We start from the raw sequence: 18,965 nt of genomic DNA on the forward strand, positions 1-18,965 counted from the left end.
GTGAGGGAGCTCTGGCGGAAGTGGGGGCAGGAGGGCTGAGACCTGAAGACTTGAGAAGGAGCAGGCCTGCAAAAAACAGGGAAAAGAAGATGCCTGGCAGAGAGAACAGCAAGTGTGAAAGTCCAGATGTGGGAAAGAATTTGTTTTAGTTGAAGGCACTCAAAACCCAATGTAACTGAAATGTAGGAGGGAGGGAAAGAGGGGAGCGAGAGAGAGAGAGAGAGGAGAGAAAGAGAGAGAGAGAGACAGAGACAGAGAGAGAGAGAGAGAGAGAGAGAAGGAAAGAGAAGCAAGACCCAGCGACAGAGCTTTTGCACCTTGAGGGCCCCAGTGGGCCAGTGGTGGAGCCCAAAGAAGTCGATGGGGTCTAAGCAAGAGACGATGGCGGGGCTGCCTGGGATACCTCAGTGCCCATCGGAAGCAGCAGCCAGGCCCTGCGGTGCTGACGTTAGCAGATGAGACTTTGGTGTGAGCATGTGAGAAATACCTCCTAGAAATACAGAAAGGAATTGTGCCAGGAGTTGCCTTAGCAGGGAGGGATGAGAACCAGTGAAACCTGGGCTATTGTTTATTAACCTAAGCCCCGTGTACACTCACAGGTCATTCATGCCCAGGGAAACTGGGACGAAGACAAAAATAGATCCTGCCTCTGCAGTGACCACATTAGCTTGGAGTAATCGTTCTAGTTTGGAATGAGGGCTGAAGTAAAAGTAAACCAAGGAGCTGTGCTAAATAGGATAGCAGGTTGGCTCGAGACCAGGGCAAAAGTAATGGTTTGTTAAGAGCTCCTATGTGACACTCCACTGGGTAACAGCCCTAGATCTCTAGTTTGTGGCCTTGTTCTGGGCTTCCTTCCTGGGCAATGAAATTCATTTTAAGTAGATGACATAGATGTCATAGCATATGGCTCTAGAACACAGCAAGCTTATTCCACCTCAGGGCCTTTGCATGTCCCGGCTCTGCTCCTATCTTCTGATGGCTGGCTTCATCCTTTGCCAATCAGGTTTCTAAAGTAGGATCTCTTCTCCACCACCTGCCCCCACTAGGCCTCTCTAATACGTACCTGTTTATTCTTTTCATGTGCTCATCACTCTCTGAAACAATCTTATTTATGTGCTGACCCGTGTCTGGTGTGTCTTCCTCCATTCATACGTAAGTTTGCAGTGAGCTGGGACCAGCCTCGTTGGACAAGCAGGGGAAGGCTGTGGTTGTCCTGTGCTGCCCATGGAAGTGTGGGCAAGTCTGCCCAGTTTCAGGAGAGAATGAACCTTTTGGCTATGGTTCATTCCCCAAAGAGCGCATCTGTTGGTTCCGTGTCTCATTTCTTATTGGGTTCAGGATTCTTGAGAGGGAGAAGAGTGGTTAACCCATTGACCCAACAGGCAGGCTGCTTCTAACTGAGAACCAGTTAGCTCACAGGTGCCCCAAATGTCAGCTGTGTAAAGCTGGCATTTATCTACAGGATCACCATAGTGCCAGGCACGTAGCAAGTGTTCAGAAATGGTTGAGTGAATGAATGTGAGAGAACCCTTCCTCCCTGTTTTCTGCCCTTGAGAAACGGCGGCAGAACGTTTCCCAGGTGCTGTTTCTTTGTGTTGGCTTAAAGCTCTCCTCCCTAATCTGAATCCCTGCTCCAGCTTTTCTCTTTGAACTTCAGAGTAACTGCCATCCAATGGTGGCAGGAGGCAGGGTGGCCATATGTGGAAGAGAAGGCTGGTGACTCAAGCTTTCTCTGTCATTGGTCTTGCAAACTGATGTCTACTCGCTTCACTCCCTGCCTCTTCCATTTCCCTTCTCATTGAAAATGGGCCTTGGAATTTACCACAGTACAACACATATGTGATTTTTGGGGGGCTCACGGGGTGTTTGAAGTGATGGAGACGTTCTCTCCAGTGTCTGTCTGTTGGTAGATACTCACCGAGGAGATAGTGTGGCTCAAGGGAAAATATTATGAGCCACATGTCCTTCAAAAGCATGAAGAACTTAACTCAGGAGCCTCAGGTGTCCTCTATGGGGTTGAGAGACAGAACAAAAAAGTGGGCTTAACTATGGAAAACAGTATGGAGCTTCCTTAAAAAATAAAAAATAGTACTACCACATAATCCAGCAATTCCACTTCTGGGTATATAGCCAAAGGAAATGAAAACAGATCTTGAAGAGACATATACACCCTCATGTTTATCACTTATAATAGCCAAGATATGGATGCAACAGTGGATGAATGGATAAAGAAGTTGTCACACCACACACACTCTCCCCACCAACACACAGAATATTATTCAGCCACGAGAAAGGAGGAAATCCTGCCATGTGTATCAACATGGATGGACCTTGAGGACATTATGCTAAGAAAGACAAGTCAGACAGAAAACGACAAATTCTGTATGGTATCACTTATAGGTGACATCTAAAAAGTCAAATTTGTAAAAACAGAATAGAGTGCTGCTTACCTGGGGCTGGGGAATAGAAGAATTGGGGAGATGCTGGCTAAGGATACAGACTTGCACCTAGTAGATAAATATCCTGGAGACCAACGCCCAGCACAGTGATTATAGTCAACAGTGCTGCAGTATAAACCTCAGACTTCTAAACATCAAAGATCTAACAGACTAGATCTTTTTTTTAAATAAATCTTTATTGTTCAGATTATTACAATTGTTCCTCTTTTTCCCCCCTTAGCTCCCCTCCACCGGTTCCCACCCACCCTCTGTCCCTACCCACCTCCCACTGCCCTCATCCATAGGTGTATGATTTTTGTCCAGTCTCTTCCCGCACCTCCTACGCCCCCTTCCCCCTGAGAATTGTCAGTCCACTCCCTTTCTATGCCCCTGATTCTATTATATTCACCAGTTTATTCTGTTCATCAGATTTTTTATTCACTTGATTTTTAGATTCACTTGTTGATAGATATGTATTTGTTGTCACTTTGTTGTTCATAATTTTTATCTTTACCTTTTTCTTCTTCCTCTTCTTAAAGAATACCCTTCAGCATTTCATATAACTCTGGTTTGGCAGTGATGAACTCCTTTAGCTTTTTCTTATCTGAGAAGCTCTTTATCTGACCTTCAATTCTAAATGATAGCTTTGCTGGGTAGAGTAATCTTGGTTGTAGGTTCTTGCTATTCATCACTTTGAATATTTCTTGCCACTCCCTTCTGGCCTGCATAGTTTCTGTTGAGAAATCAGCTGGCAGTCATATGGGTACTCCCTTGTAGGTAACTAACTGTTTTTCTCTTGCTGCTTTTAAGATTCTCTCTTTGTCTTTTGCCCTTGGCATTTTAATTATGATGTGTCTTGATGTGGTCCTCTTTGGATTCCTTTTGTTTGGGGTTCTCTGCGCTTCCTGGACTTGTAAGTCTATTTCTTTCATCAGGTAGGGGAAGTTTTCTCTCATTATTTCTTCAAACAGGTTTTCAATATTTTGCTCTCTCTATCTGGCACCCCCATAATTCGTATGTTGGTACGCTTGAGGTTGTCTCAGAGGCTCCTTACACTATCTTCATATTTTTGGGTTCTTTTTTCTTTTCCAGTTGGGTGTTTTTGCTTCTTCGTATTTCAAATCTTTGACTTGATTCTTGGGATCTTCTAGTCTGCTGTTGGATCTCTGTATATTATTCTTTATTTCAGTCAGCGTATGCTTAATTTCTAGTTGGTCCTTTTTCATATCCTTGAGGGTCTCACTAAATTTCTTGGAGGTTTTTAGAAGATGCTTGAGTAACCTTATAACCGTGGTTTTGAACTCTATATCCAGTCATTTGCTTTCCTCCATTTCTTTAATTTGTGACCTGTTTCTTTGTCTCCACATTTTGGCTGCTTCCCTGTGTTGATAAAGTGGCTTTGTGCGCTAGGTGTCCTATAGGGCCCAGTGGCTCAGCCTCCCTAATTACACTCGTGGTGCACCTCTTTGTGGGCTGTGTGCACAGTTTGTTGTAGTTAAGCCTTGATTGTTGTTGGTATCACTGGGAGGAATTGACCTCCAGGCCAATTGGCTGTGAAGATCAGTTGTGTCTACAATGGGAGAACTTCTGTGCTGAAGACACCCTTATGGGACGAGACTTGCTTCAGTAGGGCTTTGGCGCTCATTGAGTCTGCCCCCTGAGTGTGTCTCTTATGGCTCTGAAGAGTTGTAATCTGGATGATCTCACTCTGACCACTGGGTCCACTGGCTCTTGGATCTCCAAGGAGGTGCAAAGTCAGCCACTGCCTGAGGCCACCCAGCAGGAGCTACGGAGAGATCTGCAGATTCCTCTTTTTTGTCTGGGGTTTGGAGGTGCCCAGATGAGGCCCAGCTGTGAAGCAGTGTAAGCTGCTGTTGAGCCTTGGGCCTTCTTTTGGAGGCTCTGGGGCTCTCTGACCCAGCTGCAGTATGTTAGGTTTTAGATTGCAAAGGGCCAGACCATTCATATGCAAAAGCCCCTGCTGTGGCACAGCTTGGGTGGGGTTGTAAATTGGGTTGGGTGCGGTCTCAGGGAATCACCTGGGCGGAGCAAACAGCAATGGCTGACCATCAGCCCTGCCCCGAAGAGGTCCCTGGGTCTCTGTGTCCTGTGGCACCATGCAGGAACAATGATTGCTGCAAGCACCTCTGAGAGAAAGCCGCCCTCGTGTTCCAGCCCGATGCCAGACAGTCCAGTTTCTCCCCATATAAGTCTGGGTCCCCAGAGTCTCTCCCGGAACTGGAGTTCAGAGCAGTGGGGAGCTTGTGTCTCCCTCCCGATTGAAAAAGACAACAGCGTACTCAGTTGCTAGCCCCTTTCCACGTGCTTCCGTGCCTCTGCACTTCACTTCTGCACCTCCACACCTCCTCGGAGTCTCAGTGTGCTTTTCTCTTTCCTTTTAATTGTAGAATTTCCACTCAGCCAGCCTTCCTGTGGTTCTGGATGATATCCGTTTTGTCTTTTATTTGTAGTTTTGAAGTTGTTGTGCACAGCAGCAAGTTCAGGTGTTTACCTATGCCACCATCTTGGTTTCTCCTCCAGACTAGATCTTAATTATTCCCAACACAAAATTATTCTCATGTGACATAAGAGAGGTGTTAGCTAACGTAACAATGGCAAAGTTATTGCAATACATATGTATAAAATTAACATGTTGTATGCCTTAAAAACATACACAAAATTACATGTCAGTTGTATATTAATTTAAAAAAAGTGGACTTATATTAGTGGAGGTAAGCTTCTGCTTAGGTTAAAAACCCAGTAAAAGTGAGTATTTAAAGTGACATTTTTCAAGCATTTACTTTGTGGCAGGAACAGTACTAAGCTGCAATTTCTCTATTCTTTTTTTTTAAATTTAATAAATCATTATTGTTCATATTATTACAATTGTTCCTCTTTTTCCCCCCATAGCTCCCCTCTACCCGGTTCCCACCCCACCCTCTGCCTTTACCGCCCCTCCCCCACACTGTCCTCATCCATAGGTGTACGATTTTTGTCCAGTCTCTTCCCACACCCCTCATACCCCTTTCCCCCCAAGAATTGTCAGTCCACTCCCTTTCTATGCTCCTGATTCTATTATATTCACCAGTTCATTCTGTTCATCAGATTTTTTTATTCACTTGATTTTTAGATTCACTTGTTGATAGATATGTATTTGCTGTTCATAATTTTTATCTTTACCTTCTTCATCCTCTTCTTTTTTTTTTAAAATATATTTTATTGATATTTCACAGAGAGGAAGGGAAAGGGATAGAGAGCTAGAAACATCGATGAGAGAGAAACATCGATCAGCTGCCTCCTGCACACCTCCCACTGAGGATGTGCCCGCAACCAAGGTACATGCCCTTGACCGGAATCGAACCTGGGACCCTTCAGTCCGCAAGCCGACGCTCTATCCACTGAGCCAAACCGGTTTCGGCTTCATCCTCTTCTTAAAGAATACCTTTCAGCATTTCATATAATACTGGTTTGGTGGTGATGAACTCCTTTAGCTTTTTCTTATCTGAGAAGTTCTTTATCTGACCTTCAATTCTGAATGATAGCTTTGCTGAGTAGAGTAATCTTGGTTGTAGGTTCTTACTATTCATCACTTTGAATATTTCTTGCCACTCCCTTCTGGCCTGCATAATTTCTGTTGAGAAATCAGCTGACAGTCATATGGGTGCTCCCTTGTAGGTAACTAACTGTTTTTCTCTTGCTGCTTTTAATATTCACTCTTTGTCTTTTGCTCTTGGCATTTAAATTATGATGGGTCTTGGTGTGGTCCTCTTTGGATTCCTTTTGTTTGAGGTTCTCTGCGCTTCCTGGACTTGTAAGTCTATTTCTTTCACCAGGTGGGGGAAGTTTTCTGTCATTATTTCTTCAAATAGGTTTTCAGTATCTTGCTCTCTCTCTTCTTCTGGCACCCCCATAATTTGGATGTTGGTACGCTTGAAGTTGTCCCGGATGCTCCTTACACTATCTTCATATTTTTGGATTCTTTTTTCTTTTTGCTTTTCTGGATGAGTGTTTTTTGCTTCTTTGTATTTCAAACCTTTGACTTGATTCTTGCGATCCTCTAGTCTGCTGTTAGATCTCTGTATAATATTTTTTATTTCAGTCAGTGTATGCTTAATTTCTAGTTGGTCCTTTTTCATATCCTCGAGGGTCTCACTAAATTTATCAGCCTTTTCTAGAAAATTCTTGAAAACCCTTATAACCGTGGTTTTGAACTCTATATCCAGTCATTTGCTTTCCTCCATTTCTTTCATTTGTGATCTGTTTCTTTGTCTCTGCATTTTGGCTGCTTCCCTGATTTGATAGAGTGGCTTTGTGTGCTGGGTGTCCTATAGGGACCAGTGGCTCAGCCTCCCCAGTTACCTGAGGTGGACACTCTTGGTGCACCCCTTTGTGGGCTGTGTGCACAGTCTTGTTGTAGTTAAGCCTTGATTGTTGTTGGTGTCACTGGGAGGAATTGACCTCCAGGCCAATTGGCTGTGAGGATCAGCTGTGTCTACGCTGGGAGAACTTCTGTGCTGGAGACACCCTAATGAGACAAGACTTGCAAAAGCCTCTGCGCTCAGCTTGGATGGGGCGGAGTCTTAGGGTGGAGCAGACTGCATTGGTTTCCCATCAGCCCTGCCCTAATAGGCCCCTATTTCTCAGTGTCCCATGGTAATTGCTGCAAGCACCTCTGAGAGAAAGCCGCCCTCAAGTTCTTCCTGCTTCCAGACAGTCCAGTTTCTCCCCAAATGAGTCTGAGTCCCCAGAGTCTCGCCCGGAACTGGAGTTCAGTGCAGTTGGGAGCTTTTGTTTCCCTGCTGCTTGAGAAAGCCAGCCGTGTACTCAGTTGCCCGCCCTCTCCGTGCGTGCATGCCTCAGAACCTCTGCCTTTTGCAGTTCCTCTGAGTCTCAGTGTGCTTTTCTCTTTCCTGACAGTCCAGTTTCACCCCGTATGATTCTGGGTCTCCAGAGTCTTGCCCAGAACTGGAGTTCAGCGCAATTGGGAGCTTTTTTCTCCCTCCCGCTTGAGAAAGCCAGCCACGCACTCAGTTGCCAGTCCTCTCAGCACGCGCGTCTCAGTACCTCTGCCTCCTGCAGCTCTTCTGAGTCTCAGTGTGCTTTTCTCTTTCCTTCTAGTTGTAGAATTTCCACTCAGCCAGCCTTCCTGTGGTTCTGGATGATGTCTGTTTTGTCTTTTAGTTGTAGTTTTGAAGTGGTTGTGTGAGGCAGCAGTTTAGGTGTCTACTTATGCCGCCATCTTGGTTTCTCAGTTCCTCTATTCTTAAAGATTTTTAGGACTAGAACAAAACATCAGAATAAAACAGCATTTGTTTTAACTATAGAGCTGAGCATTTCAGCTCAATAAGAACATGAGTTAGAGCAAGAATTACCCTTGAGATGGAAAAAAATTCACTTATTTACTAACCCCTTCCTTCTAAAGATTTTTTTTCCTTTTTATCATCTTCGGAAAAAATCTTTATTTCTGATAGAAATGAGATCTAATCATTTATTATATAAAAATTTGAAAATACTAAAAAGTTATAGTAAAATTTGAAATTATAATAGCCAAGTTTTATCAAGTACTTTGCATATATTATCCCATTGAATGACATGACAGTCCCCTGGAAATAGATGGTACTGTTTTCAACTTACAGATGAGAAAATCAATGTTGTGTTGGAATCAATGTTTTATATTCATCTCTAATTTTTCACATTTAAACCACAACAAGAACAACAAATATTAATTAAGCAGTTACTTTGTGCTGGGTACCATGCTTCATGTTTTTTAACTCATTTTATAATTCACTTCATAATTAATGTTGGGGTGAGCATCGAATATGTAATGTTATGTCTTTCCATTTAGTTAATTTAAACAAATTTTTAATCTCTTGGTGAAGCTTTCTCCGTATAGATCTTGCATGTTTATTTCTGGTAGTTTAAATTTTTGTTTGCTATTGCCAATATTTTGATCTATTGAGTTGTCAATACCGAAATCCTAATTTTAGCATGTGTTCCCTTTTCTTCAAAACATCTCTTTCAAAGTCATCTTCATTTTTATCATCCCTTTATCTCTGGTACATCCCTTTCTCTCTTTCTCAGTGTGTGTGTGTCCCTCTCTGCCTGTTTCTGCTTCTGGTTCTCTCCCTTTCTCTCTCTCTCACACACACACACACACACACTCACACACTCACACACCTGTGTAGGCGCCCATCAGTGCCTGAACACAGTCCAGCTATAAGGAATCTCTTTATGTAGATCAATATTGTCTTACTTCCCAAACTCCTAGATAGCAGGCTTCCTCAAAATAGCTTGATGGATGTGGGCACTTAGTAAATATTTGGTAGTAACAACTGAGCTTGCAGATGACTTCGGCATTCCTTGTTTAGATTTTGCTTGCTCCTGATTTCTGTGCCGAAGGTAGTGCTGGGAATTCGCAGCCTGGGCTTGCACATCACAAGGTGCATTTTCCTCGTCATCACCTTTCATTCATTCATGCTTGTCTCTCTCTTTCTTGGGCTTCTGGGCTGTTTTTCTCCATAAGTATCTTCAAGGACAAAGTAAAAATTGTCCTGTGGCCTATCACTAAAGCCAAAAGCCTGAGAGGAATTCTGCCAGGCTTGCTTGAGAGTACTGTATGAGGCTTCTTATATTGATGGGGCAGGTCTACTACAGAAGAGTGCTTTCAGAGCATCATGGCTGCATTCCTATCAAAAGGCAGAGCATAGTGGGCTGATGGTAGTACCCCTGGAGGGTGGCCTGTAAACTCCATGGTGGGACTGTCATGTTTGATTCTGTCCCCGAGTGCCACTTTTTTTCATGAATAAATGGGCGAACAGCTTTCTTGCTGGGGTTTTGGAGGAACAAGTGAAATTGTGTGAAAATGCTTTGAGAAGTAAAGGCATATAGGCAAATGCAATACTACTACTACTACTACTACTACTACTACTGGCAATGCCATACTATCAAAATTGCCTTGAACAATGAACAAATGAAGTTATCAGTAGAGGGCGTTTAGTACAGGAGGTCTCCTTCACTTTGGGGAATAGGTGATATGATATAAAGGGTAAAGGAAACAGAAAGACAAATTCCTGGATTTCTATAGGTAAAAGAGAATGAGGGAGGAATAACAGCAAAATATGGCGAGAGGGACCTATTAAAAACACCTATGCTGGAAGAAAAGGGGAGAGAGGGGTCTACAAGGCAAGAGTGTTAGGGTGGAACACCCCACAATATTCCCATGTCAACAAAAACTCAGCTCATTAAAAGTGAGGACCAAGGAGTCATTAAGAACAGTATTTCCCCAAGTGTGTTCTTTGGCACATTTGCCTTAGGTCAAAGGACCCTGGGCAGCGTGCTTGGTAAATGCCCCAGGTTTACTGTTCCAAGGCGAGTGGTTGACCAAAGGCTCCGAGAAACCCCACGGGAAAGCAGACAGTTCGCTTTTACTCAACTGGCATTTGACTTCCCAGTTTCATCCCCCTGTTTTCTGTCCCCCTTTTGTTAAAACTTGTTAACATCAGGCAGAAACAGTGTGTGAGAAGCACTGTTTTGGAAGGTCTGGCTTCATTCCTGAACTTGCAGAACTGGAGGTTTTCCGCTATGTTCAGGCGCACACTTGGAAGGCATCACACTTCTGGGTGAATGGTTTTTAATTGAAAAATACTCATGCCCTGGACTAGCCAATTGAGAATAGCACCAATTTCCACACGTGGAGCCACTGGTGTGCTGTGTGAGGATTAACCAGGAAAATTGCCCTTGGGAACTAAACTTTGGTCAACCTCTCAGTGACCCTGGCATGAGCCTGGGTCTGCTGGGTATTTTCCAAAAAAGTTGATCAGAAATGCAGGACACAGGTGGGAAAGGGGAAATTCTCAGAGAAGTAGGAGCCAGCTTAGGGCTCTGTAGCCATTCATCAAACATTTGTATTACTTCCTTGATGGTCCCTCAACTTGCCACTTCTCCTTTCTTTCTCTATCTCTACCCTCATATTTTTAAATCCCAAGAACTCTGTTTTGCTTCTCCAATAGTTTTATTTTTTCTAACTTGTTCCTGTTTTGTAACACACACACTTTCTTATTTCTCAAAGGATGTTAATCATCCATGCTTGCCATTTTCTTCTTCTTCTCGCATTATTAATTTCCTTACACTTCCTTTGTAAACCACAGGCTCTGAATTTAGAAGAACTTCACAAATGTATGCTAATCTTTGACAGCCTCTTCATATTTGAAAATGAGATGTTGGAAAACTTCTTTTAAATTACAGCGGGAAGGCTGGGGAGCAGGGGGTGGGGAGGTAAGAGATCAACCAAAGGACTTGTATGCATGCAAATAAGCGTAACCAATGGACTCAAGACACTGGTGGGGGGGGGGGGCGGTGAGGGCATGTGCCGGGGGGGGGGGGGGGTAGGAGAGGCTGGGGGAAGGTCAATGGGGGGGGGGGAAGGAGACATATGTACTACTATTTGTAATACTTTAAACAATAAAAAAGGGATATTTTTATTGATTTCAGAGAGGGAGAGGGAGAGAAAGACAAAACATCAATGATGAGAGAGAATCATTGATTGGCTGCCCTCTACTGGGGACTGAGCCTGCAACCCGAGCATGTACCCTGACTGGGAATCCAACCATGACCTCCTGGTTCATAAGCTGAGGCTCAACCACTGGGCCACACCAGCTGGGCTGCAAAACTTCTTGAGGATGAGGCTTGTCAATGGGTGGTCATCCTGGGGTGCCTGGGTGGGGGTGCCATCACTTCTCTGGAGAACTCCTAAATGTTTGTATCTGTAGGTTTTTTCTTTTGGATGGTAACATCCTTGGAGAGAAATTCTCCAGTCTCCCACCTGGATGCCAGGGTAAGGGTGTCAAGTAGGGGCAGGGGTAGAGCTTCCTTGTTCAATACGCAGACTTCCCATTAACCCCGCTGGCAGCGCAGCCCCTTAACGTTACTCTCTGCTGAGTCTGGTGTCTGCAGGCATTCTGATTAATCTCACCAGAGTGCAGATTTCCCCTCTTCTATAGGGGTTGTCGAGGAAGCAGGTGCCCATGCATGGAGTGGTAGACGATCACTGATAGTTTAATGACTTTTTAAACAGTTTCTAAGATTCCTTCTCTATTCAGCCCTACCCTCTATGCCTACCTTCAAAGGTGATACCTCCAATTTCTGAGCCTTCCTAGAGTTTTGCAGGGCAAATTGTCTCCTCTCCCCCCCTCCCCACTGGCTCCTTCTTCTGCAGGATTTAGATTTCAGTGTTATTTACTCTGTAAAGTTAGCCAAGACTCAGCTAGCCATTTTCCATCTTCTAACATTTTTTTCATCTCTCTCATCCCTTTTCTTGTTCTCCTAATTTGTCCTTGGGTGTTTGCACCATTTTAAATTCACTTACTATCATTTAAAGTGGTTTCAGAAGGGAGTGGAGGAAGCAGATGTGTTCAGTACTCCGTGCTTCACCAAAAGTCTTCCTCGTTTATTGTAGGTGTCTCAGTTTAGCATTCATATTTACCTTTAGGCTGCAAGTTATTTAGAACGGTGACGTGTTTATTGGTTACTGCTTTTGTAAGTCTCAATAAAAACAAAAACTGCTATTGGAAAACATCCTTAAAATATACTCCGCTCCTCTTCCGCCCCCATCATCACCATCATTATCAATACTTGCTGAGTTCTAGCTGTGTTCTAGGCAATGAAATCATTTAACTTTTACCATTTAAGGTCCACAACAGCACCTGAATAGGTTCCATCACAGCCCTCACTTTACAGGGTTGAAAAATCAAGCCTCAGAAAGACTAGTTGCACGAAGTCACAAACATAGCAAAAAATGGAAAAGCTTTAAACTTCAATGGTTGGTCTCTAGACAGGTTCTGTAGGTGTGAGGAAGAAGACATTCTGATGAGAGAAGTCTTATAAATTACCCAATCAAAAGTCCTTGGCTAGCCCTAACCGGTTTGGCTCAGTGGATAGAGTGTCGGCCTGCGACCTGAAGGGTCCCAGGTTCGATTCCGGTCAAGGGCATGTACCTTGGTTGTGGGCACATCCCCAGTAGGGGGTGTGTAGGAGGCAGCTGATCAATGTTTCTCTCATCGATGTTTCTAACTCTCTATCCCTCTCTCTTCCTCTCTGTAAAAAAAAAGCAATAAGATATATTAAAAAAAAAAAAGTCCTTGGCTATTTGTATCCAGACTTAGGGTAAGCAAGTTGGTTCAACTGTGCAAATGATTATATCAAAAGATGGCATCAAGAATGGACCCAACTCCAGTCTCTTGAGTCAGGTAGCAAATTCCAGCTATAAAACCAATGGATGGTGAGTGGAAGCTAAACTTTCCAACACTCTGCAACTTGCCTGGAACCTTTCTTCTTCCAGATGCCGAGGGCAGAGACCTTGCTGATCCTATTTACCCCTTGATAGAGGTAAAGGAGTATAGAGCCTGGCACATAATAAGTGCTCAGTAAACGTGTTGTATGAACAAACATTCTTTCTCCAGGGTCAAAAGCCAAATAAATTCTGAGTCTCTTTTCACTTGGAATAAACAGAGGTAACCAGGAATGCACCCAGATAACCGGGGAGCATGACGAGTGAGGCCTGACAACCAGCCCGGGCTCCACTTCCCCATCTGTGTGCCCTGGTGCAGGCTGTATCTGCGTGGAGAAGGGGGTGCCACTTTCAAGTTCACATGCATGGGCTAGCAGTGGCCCAGTCTGGGGAAAATTCGGGTGATATATGCCCCGGAAATTGATCACAGGTTAAGTACACTTTCAACAAATAGATGTTTGATACATGGAGAAGCAAAGTCTTTCATGTTCCTGCCACTGGCAATGCTCCACTCACCAACATTCCAATGCAAAAAGCTGTGATGCACATTGTATGCCCCGCCTCACAACCCCCAGGACAGGGCTAGTGGAAATAGTGAGTTCTAGCTGTGTTCTAGGCAATGAAAACATTTAACTTTTACCATTTAAGGTCCACAACAGCACCTGAATAGGTTCCATCACAGCCCTCACTTTACAGGGTTGAAAAATCAAGCCTCAGAAAGACTAGTTGTATCTACCCACAGCTTGAAGAACACTTCTCAGATCTATATTTTACAATATAGTTTTTTTAAAATGACAGTCATTTTTTTAAAAAATAAGTTTTTATTGATTTCAGAGAGAGAAAGGGAGAGGGAGAGAGAAACATCAATGATGAGAGATAATTATCGATTGGGTACTTCCTGCATGCCCCCTACTGGGGAGTGAGCCTGCAACCTGGGCATGTGCCCTGACCAGGAATCAGTGACTTCCTGGTTCATAGATAGATGCTCAACCACTGAGCCACACCAGCCAGGCCCATCATCACCATCATTATCTGTACTTACTGAGTTCTAGCTGAGTTATAATAATAATAATAGTTTTATTATTCCCCAGCCCCTACTCCAACTTTGTCATTTTATAGAAGGCTTTGCAGGCTTGGCTTAATACAGATATTGTTTTGAGATTGTTGGTTCTTTTTACAGTTCTGAGAACTAGCTATTTTGAGCCTTGTCGATATTTTCCATATGTCTATGTTTCTATCAATTTGCATTATTGTACAGTATTTATTGATATTAGGTGCTATTGATGTTTGGGGTAGGGCAATTCTTCATTGGGAGGACAGTCTCCAGCATTGCAGGACATTAGAACTCTTGGTCATTTATAGCAAATGCCAGGAGGAGTGCCCCAAATCAATGGGACACCACAGTTGCTCCCCCAGATTTCCAAATGCCTCCATGGGCAATGGCTTGTCTGAATTTATCACAAATTACAGATGGTGGAGCTTTGGAAAGGGCCAGGATTTAACATCACAAGACGCCCTAAGGAAAGTACATACCTGGCGGAGTTGGTCAGCCACCTTCCTCCTGCACAGCCTTCCTCTTCCTCTGGCTTCTTTGGACTTTGAAGTCTCTATCAGGAAACGTGTCTAGCCCAGATCTGCACTATTTCAGTGGGAAGACACTTCTAGTGCCTTAGAGGGAGTGCAATGAGGAGGGTGTAGGAAACTCTTTTTAGAATTTGGGTTTTACTTCCTTCATGTTCTGTTTATTTTCATATGTGACATATGATGTTTCCAGGCTCCACCATCTGTCCATCTGTCTGACAATCATTGCAGGGGGCAGGGGAGCTTTATTTCGATTCATCCTTACACAGGTTTGCTCAGCTTAAAAACAGTCCCACTTTCTAGATGAGGAAACCAAGGCTGTGAGAAGGCACAAAACTTGCTCAGGGTCAACTTTCCGACTCCAGGGTCTGTGTTCTGGCAGTAGAATGGTCTCTTGCAATAAAACTATTTTTAAAAGGCTTGGGGTGGGGTGGGGGTGAAGGTGTCAGAAAAAAAGGTGTCTATTCAAAGCATGTACACATCTTGTCCCCCAGGACACACCAAGTGACATCATTAGCATTCAACCTGTCACCACCGGCTGGAGTGTGGTGTTAGCTCATCTCGGATGGGGGGTGGGGCACTGGGAAAGAAGCAGATTGGCTGCTGATTCATTAATAAACCAGGGTAGTGTGTGGGCACCAGCAGCAGCCAGAGAGCCGACTGCTGTCTGGAGAATTTGGCAGCTCTATTCTCCCCAGCGTTGCTGCAACGGCTCCTCCCCTCCTCCCCCAAGACCTGATATCCTGGGAGAGGAAGGAAGGAAGGAAACTGGCTGGGGTTCTAAGGAACCTAATAAGGTGGCTTCAGGGCTCTGGTATGGGGAAAAGCAGGCATTGTGGTCCATTAACACCACTCATTCATTCATTCATTCATTCATTCATTCATTCAAACATGCATTCGTTTCATACATATTGAGCATCTAGCACCTGCCAGAATCTATTCTAGGTGATGAAACAGCAACAAACAACAGACAAATATCCCTGCCCTCATGAGGGAGACAAAGACAGCAAGCATATTAGTAAGGAAAATCATCTATCAGATGGATGAGGTGCTTTGGGCAAAAAGCAGCAGGGAAGGGCGCTGAGAGCTTTGGGCGCTAGATTTTAAACAGATCAAAGGCCTCAGGGAGTGACATCTGATCTAAAAGCACCTTGGCGGACACTTTCAAACGTTTTTACCATTACTACTTCAGTACAACCCCTCAACAGTGGCTATGGTTATTCCCAGTTCACAGGCAGAGAGGCCGTGGTTTCCGGGGACCGCTCAGCCAGCACGTGGTGGAGCTGAGGTTTGAACCCGGCAGCAGGAAGTCGAGCAGCTGCGCTTGGAGGTTGCTGCAGAGCCTGCAAACCGGGCTTGGGAAAAGGCAAGTTGCGGGCGTACGTGAGGCCTCTGTGGGTACCCCGAATCGAATATGGTGCCACCCATGGGCAAATGCGGATGGACTGGAATGGGGGTGGGGGGTGGGGACTCGCCCCGACCGTGGCTGGGGAGTTCCGTCGCCCAGCTGCAGAGGTGGCGGCCGGTGGGGGAGGGAGCTCATTGCTAGGGTTGTCCCGGGACTGTGCCGGTCGGAACCTCCCCCCGCCGCCACCCCCTGACCAGTTGCTCCAGTCAATAAGGCGAGGAGGACCTCGCGGCGCTCGTCGGCCTCCTTAGGGCTCGCTTGGGAGTTCCTACCAGGGCTGAGGCTCCGGAACGGAGGACTCAAAGCACCCGCTGTGGGCCCTCGGGAGAGGCGTGCAATTTGGGAGGCAGACACGCAAAGGGCGCACGGAGCTGCACGGAGCGCGGAGTCCCCATGCACTCCCGGGAGCGCCCGGGGTACTGGACAGCGGTGGAGGGGCGCCCGGCAGTCCTTGGGGACAGGGCCCGTGCGCAGCGCAGGACAACTACGACGTCCTAAGAAGAGAGCGCGCTCCCAAGCAAGACCTGCAGAGAGAGCGGGCGCGCTGGAGGGATGGGCCACCGGGGGCGCGGAGCGCCGCGGGAGGGCGCTGGCGAAGGAAGAAGCAAGAACTGTTGGCCCAGAGAGGGCGACCAAAGCGTGGGGTCCAGGGTCAAGGAGAGGGCGTCGGAAGTCGCTTGGGAACCCTCCGAGTGTGGCTGACGCGGCGTCCGGCGCGCAGCAAAGGGAAAAAGGCCTCTCCGCGGGGAGAGCCGGTCCCGCACGCGGGAGGGCGGGAGGGCGGGAGCGCCGGCGCGCGGGGGACACGGCGTGCGGTCGCCCGCCCAGGTGCGCTACTTGAGGTCTTAGCAAAGCGGGCTGGGAAGGGCCCGACGAGAGCCCACAAATGTCGGAGCTGGGAGAGAAGCCGCCAAACCCGCCGCAGAACTTGCCCCGGGTTGGAGAGGGAGTGCACCCGGGGTGCGGAAGGAAGTGGAAAGCCAGCCTGGGGAGGCCTGGCCAGGGCTGAGCTCCAGAAGGAGGCAGAGGAGGCGAGAATTCTGAGAGCGCGAGGAAGGCGAGGAGGTGGTGCGGGGGTGGGGTGGGTGGGCAAACACCCCCAGGAGGGCCGCAACGCCGCCCAAGCCCCCTCCCTGGCCGCGCCGGGTTCTAACTCACCATGATGGAGAAGACGAAAGCCACGATGTTGATGGGGTACGCGGGGCAGAAGCACGAGACGATGGTGAGCCACAGGTAGTTCTTGGGCATGGGCGCGTCCTCCTCGGTCTTGTCATCCTCAGTGTTGGCCTCGGGACTGCTGTCCAAAGCCGTCTTGAAGTCCGATTTGGGCGCGTACTGAGACATGAGCGAGGCGGCGGCGCGGGCGGGCAGAGGAGCACTCGTCGGCGTGGTCTGGGGTTCTGGCCCCGGCTCCCGGCGAGCCTCTGAAAAGCCAGCGGAGCGAGGCTCTCGGGAGACGTGACCTCACCTCTTCTGCGTCCTCCGCGCGGGCACCCGCCTTCCCCGGCTCAGGGACCAGGGCCAAGAGTCTAGGCACAAGCAGGAGGAAGGGAGGGAGCAAGAAGTGAGGGGAGGGGACAGGGAGGCTGGGGGATGGGGGTGTGGGGGGAGCCTGCCAGCCTGAGACACAGGGAAAGACACTCCTTGACGACACACCCAGAGCCTCTCTGAAGACGCACAGACTCCCTGTGAGAAGTCCGGGATGAAAAGGAGTTTCAGGGGAGCAGGAAGCAGAGCCCCTTTAAATTGCAGACTGCCAGCTCCTGGGTCAGGCCGTAGGCGAACTGTGCCCTTTTTCAAGCGGCGAATTGGATTGCGTTTAAGCAGGACTAGCGGTGACCCACCCATACCCAGTTGGCCACACAGTGACTACTCCCTCCTCCCTTCCATTTACTGTCCGGTTCCGGGGGCTCCCCTGCCCCAATCCCTTCTTCTCCTCAGACCTTGAACATTGAGCCCCAGGAATTGTCCCCACAGGGGCCAGGGAACAGGTGCCCAGGTTGGGCCCAGCCCTTTCCATGCTGTGCAGGGACCTCTGGAGACTGGAGCTGAGGCTAGCCAGGCAGTGGACACTGCCCTCCACTCTGTCCAGGTGTGGAAACAAGGAACCCTTCTCTCATCTTTCCCAGCTACAGACCAGCAGGTGGATCTGGCTGGTGCAAACAGCCCAGGCGGACACCTGGGATGGGGAGAAGGGGAGGGGATCCACTTTGGGAACTAGGGTGAAGACAGCAGTTTCATCAGTAGCTAAGCCATTCATGGAAGGGGTTGAAGCCTGACAGAGCTGGGACTTTGTCACATGAGTTGAATGATCTCAGGAAAGTCTCCTGGCCTTGCTGAGCTCCAATTTCTTAATCTGAAAAAAGTGGAATAATGAGAATCTCTGCTTCATAGGGATCTTGTGAAGTCTATGAGATTGCATATCAAATCAGATAAATCTAAGTGCTCAATAAATGTTGGCTATCATTAGGATACTTTCCCTCAAATATAGTCATTATACAGTACCTCAGATGCAATATCCAAAGTTACAAATATTTCACCAAAAATTCAGATATGCTGAGTTTTTGAGACTGCACATAATTTCTTTATGCACAAAACAGCTGCTCACCTTGAACATATTAACCATCACTTGGCTGTCTCAGAAGACGAACTGATTGGGATGGCTCACTTCTCTCCTGGGACCACATTTACAGTATTTAGTTCTCTGCCTCCCTCCCTGGTTGGCAGCTCCCTGAGAGAGGGGACAGTCTGGCTCATCTTTGTGCCACCACCTGGCACATTGCCTGGTACAAAGTGTGCGCTTAGCATACTTTGCTGTGTGAACACATACAGATGAAACAGTAATGTCTCCACTGTGCCCTCCACCCCATTTAGGTTGGCTCATCAGGTGGGAGTAAATCAGAGAATTAGATTAATCTGTTGAGTTCTCAACCAAGCCTTTGCAGTGGATGTTCCCTCTGCCTGGATGCTGTTCCCCCACACAGTCACACGGCTGCTCCTCATTTCTCAGCTTCAGCTCAAATGTGACTTCCTCTTTTTAGATTTATCTAGTGTAGGTCCCCATAATTATTCTATAATTTTCTAGCATTTTTTTGTGTGTGTGTGTGGCATGTATCACTACTGAACTTCGTTTACTTGTTCACTTTTTTCTGTGAGTTCTGTAACCTCTTCAGAGACGTATCCCTAGCACTTAGAATTGTCCTGGCACAAACAAGATAGGAATGTAGGAAATATTTCTTGAATGAATGGATCA

General features: G+C 46.6%; 1 protein-coding gene across 2 annotated transcripts in view; it reads right to left on the minus strand.

Moving 5' to 3' along the window:
- TMEM233 (transmembrane protein 233) overlaps positions 1 to 17,235 on the minus strand; it is a 37,034-nt gene extending 19,799 nt beyond the window's left edge. Inside the window, exon 1 of one of the 2 annotated variants that reach the window (XR_013959535.1) lies at positions 16,871 to 17,201. Coding sequence is in view for 1 of the 2 variants with exons in the window: in XM_080649962.1 (XP_080506088.1) it covers positions 16,871 to 17,056 (186 nt within the window). In the remaining variant the exon portion in view is untranslated. Of the gene's footprint in view, positions 1 to 16,870 lie in introns of both variants that reach the window. The other variant, XM_080649962.1, reaches the window with a different exon arrangement.
- Positions 17,236 to 18,965: the final 1,730 nt, after the last annotated feature.

This window comes from Plecotus auritus, assembly GCF_963455305.1.
Source record: "Plecotus auritus genome assembly, chromosome: 13".
Lineage (NCBI taxonomy): Eukaryota > Metazoa > Chordata > Mammalia > Chiroptera > Vespertilionidae > Plecotus > Plecotus auritus.